Here is a 16198-nt window from a genome sequence, read left to right on the forward strand (position 1 = left end):
TAATTATGTGTAAAATTTCTATACAGTTTTCAGGGTGTGTGTGTGTGTGTGTGTGTGTGTGTGTGTGTGTGTGTGTGTGTGTGTGTAGAAATTCAGAATGACCACTACATGCTACAGTTTTTAGTTATTTAGAATGAATGAGGTTTTTTTTTTACATGATGTCTGATGGCCTTATATAGTACAAATGAAGATTTATTTATAAATCAGGAAAAATTTTTAAAGAATTCTGTTTATGTCTGATATAGGTAATGGGCCACAATATAAATCTTTATGAAACTTAAGTACCCATTGTATCTTTTTCCAGTGACTGCCACATCTAGTTGAATTTCTCCTTGTTATTGTGATTTAACTTGTGCTTCATAAAGGTTTTTCTTTAATATAATATGTCTGCAGTCAAGTTGAAAAGTATCTCCAGATTATTTCTGAGAATACTTAGAAAAAAGGTTTGTGTGAATATTTTTTTTAATTTCTAAATTCACCATTTTGATACAAATACCCATGGTTTTCTTCTGTGTTTACATGCAGCCAGGAGCTATGGGCGGAGACGAGGTAAAAAATTTTTTTAATGAGATCCTTTGCTTGCGACATTGTGAGTAAATATGAGTGCGTGTGTGTTTACATTTGTGTGTGTGTAAACAGTTATTTTATGGTATGATGTTCTAGATTAACTATTTTAATGAAAATATTCTCTTATACTTTCATTATAATTATTTTTTGTTTTTAGTTGGTAATTTGTTCTTTAATCCTAATAAGGACATAGCAAAGACTATTTTTACCTGGAAGTTTTTGGTACATGGTTTATTGTGGATGTTCTTGAGGGAATATGATTTTTTTTTTTTGTCCTGATTCCACTGTGTTCTTTTTCCTACTATTTAGAAGACAGAAGTTAGGTTTCAGAAGGCAATATTTGATCTTAGTAGGTTGACTGGAAAATTTTTTTGTGTTATATCCAGAGACAGATTTACCATGAAGCTAAATGAAGCTTCGATTTCAGGGAACCTCATGTTTATGGGCCCTTTCCAACATCTTTACCTTATTTTTGTGTTTTTAAAGAAGAATCCCTTCTTTTTCTTAGAGAGGAATCCCCAACTTCTATAGGTGCTAGGCCCCTTAAAGCTTGCATTCTCAAACAAAATAATATTGCTTTCATTTGTATAATGCTGTAACTTTCCCAAAACATTTCTGTATCTATAATTTGTCTAAATAATTTTACGAAGTAGGTGGGGTAAGCCTAATGTAGTGGAAAGAATATGAGATTTAGGGTTAAAAATCTAGGTTGTAATCACTGCTTTTATCACTTATATCTGGTATCCTCATCTGTAAATTATGAGGTAATAAAGCCAATCTTGTTCAATTTCAAGAGTGTTAGTGAAATTACAATATAAAAAATGGGAGAGCTCTGAAAACCTATTCATGTAAACTAAAAGCATTTCACAAATGTAAGCTGCTTTGGTACTCATTTACAGAAGCTAGGAGAGAGGAAGTAATTTACTTGATGTATGATCTCAAGTTAAAGCCAGAGCCAAGTCCAGAACCTTTGTCTTTGGCTGCTTATTGGGTGATGTTTACCATTCATCTGAGCTGTCCTTGACTTTGTAGTTGAGTTCTGAAGAGAAGATAATGTTAAATTTATAGTATTTTATTATTTATCCCACAGTAAATATTTGTCGAATTGGTGAATATTGGCAGAACTTAATATGTATTTGTTACCATTGAAACTCTTTTCATGGTGGAATCATATTGTCAGATTTGTTTTCACATCATGGTAAAGAAAAACATTTGTGTAGTTGATTATTTTTTAACCATGTAAATAAATACCATTTAATATTTTTAACCTAAATTATTTTTAAATTTAAAGTATAGAAAATAAATTTAAAGTATAGAAAATAAGTCTGCAGTTACTAGAAATTATTTTATACTATATTTTTTCTTCATCTTGCTAGAAAAATGACCACTCTCAGGAAAGAATAGAGAATGGACACATTTTACATAGAAAATGAACACCATCTGGAAGGTAGATGGCAGGGACTAGCCTCTGCTCTTCTTACACACTGATCAGTCACCAGATCTTGTCAATATTTTTCCCTCTAGTTTCTCAGACCTCATCCTTCCCTTTCCATTTGTATTGTTTCATCTTTCTGAAACACCACATTGTCCATGTCACCCTCCTTTTCCATTCAGGATCCCCATCATCTGGCTTCTCCCAGTTTCATCAGCCTCATCATCTCCATTTTTCCTACCTCACCTTCCCCTGACTAATCCATGTGCTTTCCCATTGTCTGGCCATTTCAAGTACTGTCCATCCTTCCTCTCATTTACTTAACTTAGGTCAATCCTAAGTTCATACATTCAAGCCTACTTCAGGCCTTACCCCTTCCAGGAAGCCTTGCCCAAGTGGCCTTGCAGACAGTGTTTTTCTTTGCTTATACTGCTTTGCATTCTTTCTGTCTTTTCTGTATGCCCCGACTCTTCAACTGAAGATAAGTTCTTTGAGGACAGTTGTCTCTTGTGCCTAACACTGTGGTAATACATAGAATTAGCACTTACCAAATGTTTATTAATAAGGATTGTTTTGAAATAACACCTCACATCTATGCAGACCAGACTTTGTCATTATATTTTTAAAACTTATTTTGTTTTTACAATTCATAGTATATTAAATACTAGACATCAAGAATATAAGGTCACCTGTAGTTTCTAAACTCCTAAAAAAATACTCTTCCTATTTCCGCGTTACCCTCCCCATATCTATTTGTAAGTTTCGACGCAATCATTTTCAGAAGCCACAATTATTTTTGCATCAAGTGCTAAGCTAAACACTGCCTAGATGACGTGGTCCCTGCTCTCAATAAGTCTGCAGTTTTATAGTGGTAGATGAAGAAGATAATGAGGGGTGGGGGAAGGGAGGGAGGAGAAAGCAAGAGAGCGCAAGTGAGCACTAAAAGACTAAATGTTGACTCTCTGTCATGAGAAAAGAATAGGCAGAAAATTTTTGTTCTGTACTTTTATTTGGTTTTCTATTCCCAAAACTTAAAAAGAAAAGTCATTTTCCTTAAACATAATGACATAGTCATGTGGAATGGGGCAGGTGTGCCTCATCCACTTTCATTCCCTGAAATATACTTATCTGGGACAACGCTGCATAGTATAAATTTGATGAACTGGCAGATTTCCTCATACTTATTTGTTTGTGTGACCAGGGATTATATTAATACTTGATTTGTTTCCTCCAAACAAAGTTTAAACTTTCCCCAAAAAGCATAAGTAAGCTTGCTGATGTATGTCCTTTAATTCTACCTATGATTAAGATTTGCTGTAACTTATATTGTATATATTACATAGATATGTTGGTAAATATTTTAGGAATAGAAAACAAAGAGAATTATCTGTAATGCTTTTGAGATATATCAGCAAGAATTAGGCCAGTAGACTCTTTTATCTCTCCTGATAAACCTGGAAAAACTTCCTAGAATACATAGAATTTCAGGAACTCTTTGGATGATAGGAGAGGAATAGGAAGCAAGGCATTCTAGGTATGTGATTTAACGAAAAAGAAAGAGATAAGCATGAGATAAGCATGACCAGATGCTTGGAGAATATGACCCTGAGTGTATGCAGATGGGCTGTGCTGCCCTGATGAATGATTTTTGAAACATAGGGTTAAGACTCCTAGATGCATATATGTCAGGCTTTAGAAAGAGGATTTTATGATACAAATTATGAAAACAGGAGAAAACTTGGGCATCAGTAGAAGGCTTAGATGGTGTAACAAGTATTGGAGGGTAGACTCTTTGGCAAACCAAGTGCTTCCAGTAGTATTGTTGAAGCAGTAGTAGTAGGGAGGAAGAATTAGATGTGAATGAATAGGATTTGAAAATGAATATTGATTAAGTATAAAGTATTTAAATATCCAATTATTTTTCCTTTTGATACTCATTTTTACTTTCAAGGTGTGTTCTAGTAGACAAATGTTGATTTAACCTCGTGGAATCAAAATGACACCAAAGAATCTTAACATTTTCTTTCAGGACTATTCTGACTTTCACAAGCTCTGATATGTGTTGTCTTGTACAATTGCAGTCCTTGTTAGAAACTAGTTTAACGGATAGTATCACACAAGATCTTTGCCTCACATTTAGCAGCACAGCTGATTAAAATATGCGTTGTGTTTTTCATTTTACATGAGTTTTAATGGACTCTGGGAGACTTTTGTCCATAAACAAACATGTTGGCTGTGGCAGTGCTCTTGATGTTTAATGAAATTTCTTAAAGAGCAGCAAGGAAATATAAAATATCCTTTTAAACAATCTAAATGAGCAAATGCAAAGAATATTAGAATTACTTTGCTATTGGATTTACTATTATAAAATGTACTTCTGTGTATATTTAATTTATAAAAATCTATTACATTAGTGGATGACTTAGTTGATAGCTAAGATTCTAAAAATCTAATAAAACAAACTTGTGTACAAAGGTAGAGTTGGGTCTTTCTGCCAAAAGCCTGCCCAAGGGAGGAGAGATCAGCTATATCAGTGAGACTGTGGTACAAACATGCCATCCTGCTAATTCAAACTGGGTTATATGAGCTTTGTTGTCTGAAGGAATGGATAGTCCCGGAGTGAAACATGGACAATTGAAGAAATTTCTGAGTGTTCATGGTTATAAAATCTAAAATGTTACTGTTTATAGTAATAGGAAAATTTGAGCACAAGATATGGTGAGGAGAATAAGATCACTAGTTTTTCACCTCTGCAAAACGTTTTTCTGAGAGGGGCCTAAATGAATAACAAAGGAGGGGTTCTGGGCTGTTCACCCTAATTTCATTCATTAAGTGTTTATGTGCTTACTATGGGTCAGATGCTGTGCTGGTCACTAGATGTGTTCTGTCTCCCTACTGAGTGTTCACTGTAGTAGGAGAGAAAAAGAGACAATAAATAAATGAAAGAAACATTTTTATACTCAAAAGTCGCGATAAGTACTAGGCAGGAAAAATGAGAGGTTCCCTCTAACATAGGATGGTTTTCACTGAAGAGATGTTATTTAAACTGAAACCCAAGGGTAGAGAAAGACAGGTATCTTTAAATAATTTTTTATTATGGAAATTTTCAAACGCACACAAAAATAGAATAGTTTAATGAGTTATATACCCGTCACTTAGCTTTAGCGATTATCATCAACATTTTTGCTAATCTCGTTTCATACATTCCTCTATCTTTTTCCCTTAGAATATTTTAAAGAAAATTCTAGACATTATAAAACAGCCATTTTGAGAGGTTTGAGGCAAAGTAATACTGATAAATGCTACAACATTGATAAACCTTGAAAACATGCTAAGTGAAAGAAGGAAATTACAAAAGATCACATATTACATGATTCCACTTTATGAAATGTCCAGAATAGGCAAATATATTGAGATAGACAGTAGACTAGTGTTTGCCTAGGGCTGAGAAGTTTTGCAGAAAATGGGAAGTGACTGATAATGGGTTAAATGAATGAATTGTATGAAATGTAAATTATATTGCAATAAAGCTGTTATTTTTAAAAAACAAGGGTAGGTCTTGAAGCAAGAAAGGGCTTTGTGTGTTTGAGTAAGGTAATAGACGAGATGATGCTGAGCTTGGAGGGAGAGGGGGAGGGTATATTACAATGAAGTGGGAAGAAGAAAGGAAATATGATCTTCTTGTGCTTTGGCTCCTGGTAAGGATTTTGAACTTGGTCCAAGTACAAGAGGAAATCTATGAATGTTTTAAAGCAGGGTCAAGTGACTGGATTTATGTTTTTAAAAAAGCACTTTGGCTACTATTTGGAATGGAGTGAAAGAAGTAGGTTGTCTAATTCGGAATGATGGTAGTAGTCTAGGCAAGAGATGATGGTATTTTAGGATAGGGTGATAGCAATGGAATTGGAAAGAAGTGAACCAATGGAAGAAATATTATAGAGGGAAGAATCTACCCTCTTTAATGGCATTAGATTGAAGAATTGAATATGGAGAGTAAACCAGAAAGAAGACTCAAAAATGTTTTTCATCTTCTAGCTAGAGCAATTGGGTGAATTGGGGTGCCACATATTGAAATGGAACTGGGGAGGAATAGGTTTAAGGTAGATGTCGAGAATTTATTTATACGCAGATTAAATCTGTGATGCCTAACAGATACCCACATAATGATACCAAAAAAAATGTATTTTTATCTGTTCGTATAGTAGGGATTATAATAAGATTTTTGTGTAATAAAAGTAATTCTGCTTCTCTCAAAGATTTGAAAACCATCTAGTTCAACTCTTTCATTATGTAAATGAGACTCAGATAAGTGAAATGTTTTGTCCAACATCACAGATTAAAGCCTAGGCTGGAAACTGACTCTCTTGATTTCCAGGCAATTTTTCTTAAGGGAGTCGTGCCTCATAATCCACTTTTTAAAACCACTGAAGTAACAAATTCCTGAGCTACATGCGAAACTAAGATGAAAAGAGCCAGGCTTGGAATAATGGACCAGAAGCTAGAGCTGTTGCATTAACGGCAGAGGCTTTGGTGGGAGCTCAAAGGTGAGGTCCAAGCAGTCTTAGTAGTCCAGCATGGCTAGTGGTCTTTTGTTTTTCATCATAAGCTGCAGGAAAGGATGCCTCCTGGGGAAGAGTTATCTCGGACAGGTCTGCCATGCTTACTTAACTAGTTCTTTGCAGTTTTGTTATGTGGGATTTTTCTTACATGGCTCCTTTAGCTTTAAGTCATCTCTATATTCAGGGATGATTTGTCCAATTACCAGACCAAAAAATTACATTCTGATTATTAATTGGAAATAAAAATCATGAACCCAGACTGTTAGTGGAAAAGAAAGCCATAGAGCCAAGTTGCAGCAGTTGAGAAGCTTTTCCCCTGCTTCTGCTGAAATATTGAATGTGAATATTTTATATGGAGGTATCATGAGATTCTAAAACAGATTTATATACTAGCTACATAAGACTATTTTTGGTAAGTAACATGGTTTACTTAAAATATTTTGGTCTTGGGGAATGTTTTCATTAAAGAAAAGAAATATGTCAGAGAGATGCTGGTTAGTGAAGCAGGGCCTCTCGTGGGACACAATTTGGGTGCAGCCTCTTCAAATTTCATTTTCTAGTAACATATGTCCAGGAACTAAAATTTTACTAGTCTTCTCAGGCACAATTTGTCTTGGCGGGGATGGCTTTATGCCAACCAAATGCATGCACGAATACCAACCTCACAAGGGACCACTGGACAAATCAGAATACCAGTGTTTTCATTTATCATGAAGATAGATGTAATAGAAATACAATTTCAGTGGCTGATTATTTGCCTACTAGTTCAAGAATCACCTCTTCACGATAGCCAGGCATGAAATTCATTAATAGAACAAGAGCTTATAATTAGAGCATAGGGAAATAGATAATTTCAGGCTATGGAAACATCAAATGAACCATTCTGTCCCACAGAGGAGTAATTCCACCAGGACGATAAAATCCTTTTATCTACTGTTGGTCTGTGCTAGGTAAACACTGTAAGTTCTTATTCTTCACTTCTTTTAAATGCCTCCTGCAGACTAACTTTTTGTTCCATCAGCATTTTAGGCAGTCATGTTACAGTAAGGGTGACTAGATTGTAGATTTTACATTCCATTCGTGAGGATACACTTTCCTTAACCTGATTGAACTTGGATGTTTCCCAAGGCTCTATACACTTCACACAATATCTCTTTCAGTGGCTGCCTGCTACAGACAATCTCCATTTCAGTGATTCTTAAACTTGAGCATAGGAATCACTGGGGAAATTTGTTAAAAGTACATATTTTCAGGTTTGACCTTCACAGATTCAGATTAAGTGGATCTGGGGATTGGGCTCAGAGACCTACATTCTTAATTCTTACAAACAGAGAAGCATAACGTATGTGTGGATTCTTAGCAGTTTCATTTGCAAGAGCCACTTTATTACTAAAATCTATGGTACTCTAAATACCAATAATAAAACAGAGATTTGTTGTTAGAACCTTGGAAAATTTCAGTACCCATAACCAATTTTTAAAACAGTCCAAATTTTTACAATTAACTATTGCTTTTATTTTCTTTGCCATTATACTCTAGAGAAGCTGTGGTTATGTTGGCCATGCAGAAAGTTAGATCTCTTTGTTCCAGAATGTCTTAAACATCCACTTCTCCTTCTTCACTATTCTGATTCAAGACTTCCTCATCTCTCAACTGGACAGTTGAGATTTCTTCAGACTCTCACCCATCCCCCTTCTCACTGGGTACAAATTGCTGGTGGGGGTGATAATAGCAATTTGTAGGATTTGGGATCGAGGGAATAACATGGGCAGAAGCATCTTACAGAAGTCATTCTGACAGACAGGAGATGGCTTAGATGAGAGTATCAGACCCTCCATGGAGTGAGTGTAGTTTTGTTCGTTTGTTTGTTTTAAAGCTAGTATTAGAATGAAATACTAAATTTAGAAAATAGGGAAATTTCCTATTTCTATTGTAATATGAAGTGTAGAATGTAATGCTTGAACAAATAGAAGCAATAGAAAAGGTCTCAATTCTCTGCGACATGGTCTCGTCTCTTGCCATTGTCACAGCTGAATATTGTGTTCCAGCATATTCTTCAGTGGCATGTCTTTCACGTTCTGTTTGCCTTTCCTGGGTGCTTCCTCACTTTTAACATTTATTGAGTACCTTTTATGTGCCCTTATTAGGACATGAATATACAGTGGTGAACAAGATTAAATTGGTCCCTTTCCTAATAGGGCTTACAATTTAATGGGGTTGGGGTAGTTTAATTGTAATTGGGAAAAGTGTTCATAAAAGTGCTGTGGGTGGATAGAAAAGGGGACCTAATCTAATCCAGAAGGTCAGGAAAGTTCCACATGAGAAAATGACTTTACAGCTGAGACCTGAAGAACTGGTAGGAATTAACTAGAAAATTAGGGCATTGGGAAAAGTGTGTTTGTTTTGGTTAGGGGGAACACTTTGTCCTTAGGGCCTGAGGCAAGGAGAAATAATCGAGAAATTCAAAGGAGATCTATGCAATTGAAGTTTAGTGAACCACTATGATGTAGGTAAAGGAGGCAGAGGCCTTGAAGTTTACAGTGATGTGTTTACACTTTATCTAGAAAGGAATGGAAAGTTATTGAGAAGTTTTAATGATGGGGTAAAGAGTGTGATTACATGTTCAGATTAATATTTGAAAATGGTGACTTTGACTTTTGTAAAGAAAGAATTGTGGGGTAAAAGGTAGAAATCAATAGACTGAACAGGCTATTGTATAGACTCAGTAGGTCCTTAGTTCCGGGGGAAGATAGATGATGGTGATCTGGGCTGGGCTGTTAGGACCAAACTTGAAGAGAGCTGACTGGATCGAAGAATTATTTTGTAGTTTGAATGGGTAAGACTTAGTGAAAGATAGATTGGGTGTAGAGTATGAAAGAAATGGAGATGTCAGGGATGATGCCTAGATTTCTGGATTGCCTTGGATGTGGGTAATAGTCATTTTTATTGAAATTGCAGGCAGTGCTGGAGGGTCAGGTTTAGAGGGATCAAAAGCTGTTTTGAAAGTTCTTTCTCTGTGGATTCTTGTTCTTTACCTTAGAAACCCACTCCCACAAGATTCTGGTCAAAATTGACTTCCTATAAAATCACTCTAAAGGTCTTTTTGCTCCATCTCCCAAATGATAGTAAATTGTGCTTTTGTGTCACTTGGTAAAGTCTTCTTTTAGAACTTATTCCCTCTATTTTATAATCATGTATTTGCCTATCTCTTTTACCAGACTTGATGTCTTTGTCAGAGACTTCCAAAAAACTATCATATTTGTTTGGTATTCTGGAATGTGGATAAATTTTTTTTTGAGTGTTTTCTACTGAGTTATGTATGTTAAAGTTTTCTTTATCTTAAATCCAGGTACTGCTAGATTAATTTATTTTACTTTAGAACTTTTCCCAGCCTTCGATATTCTAATGTGGATTATTAATGTGGAGGGCATAAAAGGTGTGCAGTATTTTCCAATGTTACTTAGTCCTCCCTCCCCCATACCAATTTTTGTTTTCTGAGCATCTCACGTTACTAGTGGTGAAGGTGAGAGGTGGGGAAAGGAACATTCTATGGGAAATTCTGATTGAGGTATGTGCCTGTCACAGAGTACACACATAATTCACTGAATGTGGACTACATGAAAAGGAAACCTGACAGCTGTAGGAGAATGTCTCTCGATGTCTTTGAGAAGTTCATTTTGCCTGTAGTTACTGCAGATCTATTTTTTTCTCCCAATAATCAAAACAGACATCAAGAGATGAAAATTTACTGTCTATTGTTTGTTCCTGCCAGGCTAAAAAAGCTAGGTGACATGAGGTGACAAATTTTGCTCTGTTTCTTTGTAGCTAAGCTGGGAAGAACTGAACAAAAAATTCTTTGGTCCTTTTATTTATTAACTCCCAACATCAAAACAGTGCCTTTCTTATACCACCTGGGTTTTTCATAAAATAAACAGAGTTATATTAGTAGCTATTTTTTTTGTAAAAGAAATAAATGTTCAGTATTTTTCTAAGGCTATTTATATTCTGTTTCAGAGAGTTGGCTATAGTGACGCAGAACCTAGGTTTCAGAGAAATAAAGACAGGGTAGACTGAATGGAGAAGACACTGTACTTTTTTTTTGAAGAGTGTATAAATTTATTTTAGAGGGGAGTTTTTCTTTTTTTCAAAAGTTAGAGTGCTCAAGACAGTTCGTTTTTAGAGTGGAACCTAGTGGAAAGTTTTTACCAGGAACTCAGTGACTCAAACAGGAAATGTTATTTGTTTTTAAACTTAGATTTTATTTTGTAATGCCAGATGGCATCATTGTGTTACATTTATTAAAACTAACTGCTAGTATCTTTCTTATAGTCATGTGGAGTGGTTGGCACCTTTGCTCTATAGACTTTATTTGGCTATAGAGTTAACATGAAAAGATTTTTTGAGTAATATAAAATATGACATAGATTAGTAGGGTAAAAATGTCATGACCACATCTACATCTGTTCTCCCACATCTTAATTTATATGTTTTTATGTGCTTGCCCCACCTTTTATTACTACAGGTGTTTATTTCCAAGTTGGAGGAGCTTGGAATGGCAGGGAAAGCTTGATCATGTTTAGTCCAGTTATCAAAGAAGTTATCAGCCTCTGTCATAAATTTAATATTTCCTCAGCCATCAGGGCCCATCTTTAGAACTGAACCTTTGACATCCCATAAAGAACAAATAAAAATCTTTGAATAAAGATTACTTTTCTATTTATTTTAGGAAATGCCTGGGGAAAGGCTACATAACTTCTGGATACTCTTAGCAGCAGTGATAGGGACTATATGAGTAAACTGTAGTGATTTTTTAGCAGTGAAAACAGATGCAATTTTAGATGCTTCTTCATATCAATCCAGTCATGTCTGTGCTTACATACCTTTACACAAAAATAATGGTATAAACTTGCGTAGATCTGCAGTTGCTTAGTCTTTTGAAAAAGTCACAGCTCAGAATTCATTTTTTTGTATGCTTTATTATGCACTTTTGCTCCTAATAAAGCATTCATTGTCCAGGAAAATAATTTTAACTGTAGAAATTCCCACATTTGTTTTAGGTCGGTCTTCTCTCTTTCCCTTTGAAGATGCCTTCCTGGACGACAGTCATGGTGATCAGTCCTTGTCATCTGGCTTAAGTTCTCCCACTCGCTGTCAAAATGGGGAACGAGTAGAACGCTACTCTAGAAAGGTGTTTGTTGGAGGCCTTCCTCCTGATATCGATGAAGGTACTATGCATTCATTAATGACTTTATAAAGGCCAGGTTTGTTCCTTGTGTAATCTGATCCTGCCTCTCCTCTCCAAAACAGCTTTAGGACATTCATATCTTAGTGTGCAGGAGATGAAAATATTCAATAGATGGAGCAGTAATAGATTGTATACTGCAGGTCTTTTGTTTATACATGTTTATATTTAGCAATCTCCCAACAGCTTCCCATTTCCTAGTTATTAATTTGGGGATAAATTTTAAAATAATAATGAAAGTTAATATTTATGAAACTTTTATTGTAAGCACATTATTGTCCTAAGTACTTTACATTACAGTATCTCATTTAATCCCCATAGCTATCCTATAGGACAGCAGTTCCCAATCTTTTGGCAGCGGGGACCGGTGGTCCTATGAGAATCTAATGCCTTATGATCTGAGGTGGAGATGAAGCAGTGATGCTAGCACTGGGGAGCTACAGATATTGATGAAACTTCTCTTGCTTGCCCTCTGCTCACCTCCTGCTATGTGGCCCAGTTCCTAACAGGCCACTGACTGGTACTGGTCCACGGCCTGAGAGTTGGGGACCCCTGCTATAAGGCATATCCTACTAACTACATTTTATAGATGAGGAAACTAAGGTCAGAGAGAAACAATTTGTAGCTAACGGTGCAGTTGGAACTCAAAATTAGTCTAATTCCAGAGCTTTTGCTCATGACCATCAGACCATCTAATTTTTTAATATAGGTACTTACCAATGAAGAGCTCCCTCATTTTTAAAAGAATGAAGACTAATTAGAAATTTTCTTAACATTTTTGAGATACTACCAATCTAGAAGTAAGTTTTTTTCTTATGCCTAAAGTCAGTTAGCAAGCACATAGTAGGTTGTCAATAAATATTTGTCGAATGAACAGATGAAACAAAATTGTGACAGAGTTAAGGGGAAAAAACAACTCTAGTTCCAGTAGACCTTGGATCTGCTATAAAAATATTAAAACAGCATTGTTTTGCCAGCATTATTCTAGCTATGACATTTCTCGTAGTTTATCATGATTTTTTTTTCACAATGAGAAAAGAATAATCTCTAAAAATAGTTTTATTTTAGACTTACTACTTTAAAGTTGTACACAGCTGGAGACTCATTTTCCTCCAAACTATTCTTGTTATTAGTGTTAATTTCATCTATCGATTATATTTTTCTTTAAGACAAAGTTTTGATCATGGCTGAGAGAGTGGTAACTTAAGCCTGGGTAGGAGCCAAATTATAACTTGTTTTGAGTCAGAAGTCAGATGGAAAAGATAAATTTATTGAACTACAACTTTTGAAACAACTTTATAAGGTGTGTAGTATGATAGAAAGAGGCTTTTAACTTTTTCTTATCACCAAATAGAATTGCCTCCTTATTTTCCCTGCTCCTCACCAAAAGAATCATATCTATTTGTAAAAGAATCTTAGAGATATAATCTTAGTTTAATAATAATAATCTAAGGTAAATAATCTTAGAGATTTTAGAGATTATGTCATGCAAATGAAAGCGTATTTTAAATATTTTGTGTACTTTTTGCCTTTTTTTAAACAAAACATTCCTATCTTTAGAATTTTCTTTATACTTGACAGAAAGGTCACCTTAGCTGATGTCAGATTTTTTTTCTTCCAAAATCTTTATATCAAGTTTATTGGCAGTGAGAGAAAATGAATTATAGTTAGAAACATAATTGAAAATGAATAACCATATGTACCTCCCAAATAATGGTATTTCAATTAGTAGGTTTGCCTTCTGTAAAAATGCTTTAGATAATAGTACTTAAAATATTTTTTGTATATGAAGACATGTTTTATGCTATTTCATTTGCAACATTTTTTTCTCTTTTGCTAAGATTCCTTCTTTGTTTTGTAGATGAGATCACAGCCAGCTTCCGCAGGTTTGGACCTCTAGTCGTAGACTGGCCTCACAAAGCTGAAAGCAAGTCGTATTTTCCTCCTAAAGGTAATACACTTAAAATGTTGCCACTATCTGCTCATAAATGTCTCCACTGCCTGCCTATTGGACAGCTAGTGCAATAGTTGAATAAAAGACAGCCTTTTAACTCTTGAAATAGCTCTGGACTTTTTTCCCCAATTAAAAAAAAAAAATTTTAACGTTGATGATCTTTTTGTGCCCTACTGCTTTTACTTGGAGACTATTCCCTCAGGAACACACTAATTTCATGGCATATATTTTATTGACAGTGAGGTCCTGTGAGTCTGTTGTGAATGAGCCTTGCGCTAACTTTTCATTATTTGAGAGAAAGAATCTAGGGTTTTGAGGAATGTTAGCGATGGGAGAAGAAAAGTTATTTTGAGTCAAATTTTATTTGTATCCCATAGCTCTGTGGTTTTATAGATCTTATAAACTCCAAACTTGGAATACCTAGTGACTGACGAATGACATTATTTGAAATTACTTTTATCCATGTCTGTATCAAGCATGTTGATTGTTGGAGAGCCAACTAGCAAACTTCACATAATCTTGCTTCCCTTATTTTTGGTAGGCTTTTTTGATTATTTAGGAGGGCACGAAAATATATTACTTGTTCACAGTTTGTCATTTCTGCAGAATCTAAGGATCTTTTCTAGTGATATTAACTCTGAATATGTTCCCGAATTTATGTGGAAGAGTGTTTTAGATTAAAGAGGAAGTTTTCTTTTTATGTTTGTAGATATGTTTCAAGGATGTCTTTCATTCCTAAGGAATTGTTTTTTGATCTGTATTACTGTGTAACATCATTCACCCCTAGAAGATGGAGTCGAAAACTTGTCCTTTCTGTGCCTTTTACGAGAATCAAATTATAGCTTAACTCAGGAAAGGCAAGTGGCTTCCTTTTATGTTTGGTTTCTTTGTCGCCTATACTTCTCCCCGCTCTCGTTATACTCTATGAAAATAAGTTATTCATTAAATAGAGGGCTGTTTGTTTGCTTTTAACATTCTTTTGTTAATTATCTCCAGGAGCTTTTAAAGTTAAAAAATTAAGTTTTATATTAATCAAAAAAGATAAAAATCATTTTAGCTTTTATCCTAAATCTACTTCTCTCAGATATAATCACTGGTTACATTTTATTTAAATATCCTTCTGATATCTTTTTATGAGTATATACATTTTCATGAATTTTAAATTTTGCATGAACAGGTTCACACTATACATGCTGTTTAATAACTTGCATTTCCCCCCAACAATATCAACACCTTTCTATAAGAAATCTACATTATTGTTAATGACCTTATTTTATTTAATCAGTCCTACTGATGATGGGCGTTTAAGTTGCTTCCAGTTTTTTTCTCTCATGGAAGATGCTTCAGTGAATATCTTTGTGCTTTCATCTTTTTGCTCTTTTAACATAAAAATTACCTCTTAGGGTGAATTTCTAGAAGCAAGGTACATGTTTATATATATTGCCAAGCTGCCCTTAAGAAAGGTCATACACGTTTCATGTTCCCGTTAATAGTACCTGATTTACAAAACTCAGTTTTATTGAGGGTCTGGCTATATGACTCTTTTTCAATCTTTGCCAACCTAATGGTAAAAATTTGGGGGCATTTTTTTCTCTTTACTGGCCATCTGAATTTATTTTGCCTTTTTATGTTAACATCTCATTTCTCTCTCAAATATATAATGGTTTAAGGCACAAGAAAGGATCCAGCTTTATTTTTCTAGGTAGCATGCCAGTTGTTTCAATAGTCATTTATTGACTATTGCATGTTCTCCTTATTGGTTTTGAATCAGAATTAAGTATTGATTGATCGCTTGTGTTCCTCAGTGAAATGTAAAATTTCTCGAGAACTGCTACATGTTACTAAAAAGCAATTGAAATGTGACTAATTCAAATTGAGATATGTTGTAGTGTAAAATGCACACTGGATTTGAGAAACTTAGTTTTAAAATGGTAAAAGGTCTCAGTAATTTTGTTTACATATTAACATGATAATTTTTGGATATATTAGATTAAATAAAATATTAAAGTTAACCTCACCTTTTTTTTTTAACTTTTTTTAATGTAGGTTTTGGAAATTTTTAAATTACATGTGTGACTCATATTTCCATTGGACAGCACTCCTTCAGAACGGGGATCAGCAAACTACCTGTTTTTGTATGGCCCCCAAGCTACGGATGGTTTTTATATTTTTAAGAATTGTAAAAAAACACACACAAAACAGAATATGTCACAGAATATGTCACAGGCCCTCAGATCCCTTTGCAGAAGGTCTGTTGACTCTTGCTCATTTAGCTTCTGAGACATCCAGTGACGAAGGAGGCAGTTTATTTCAGAAGAAGTCGATATATTTGTAGACCTAACTAATTATTAAATTTTGTTCTTCTATTGATTCAGATGCTTCCCTACAATTTTTACTCATCTATCTTTTAGTACTTAAAAGACTATCATACTCTCTTTTAAATC

General features: G+C 34.7%; 1 protein-coding gene across 1 annotated transcript in view; it reads left to right on the top strand.

Moving 5' to 3' along the window:
• The window catches only part of CPEB3 (cytoplasmic polyadenylation element binding protein 3), a 172863-nt gene that overhangs the window by 91243 nt on the left and 65422 nt on the right, over positions 1–16198 (top strand). The window contains 2 exon segments of the mRNA XM_023531442.1: positions 11616–11783; positions 13662–13751. Coding sequence (XP_023387210.1) covers positions 11616–11783; positions 13662–13751 — 258 coding nt within the window.

Source organism: Pteropus vampyrus, unplaced genomic scaffold, assembly GCF_000151845.1.
Source record: "Pteropus vampyrus isolate Shadow unplaced genomic scaffold, Pvam_2.0 Scaffold68, whole genome shotgun sequence".
Taxonomy (NCBI): Eukaryota; Metazoa; Chordata; class Mammalia; order Chiroptera; family Pteropodidae; genus Pteropus; species Pteropus vampyrus.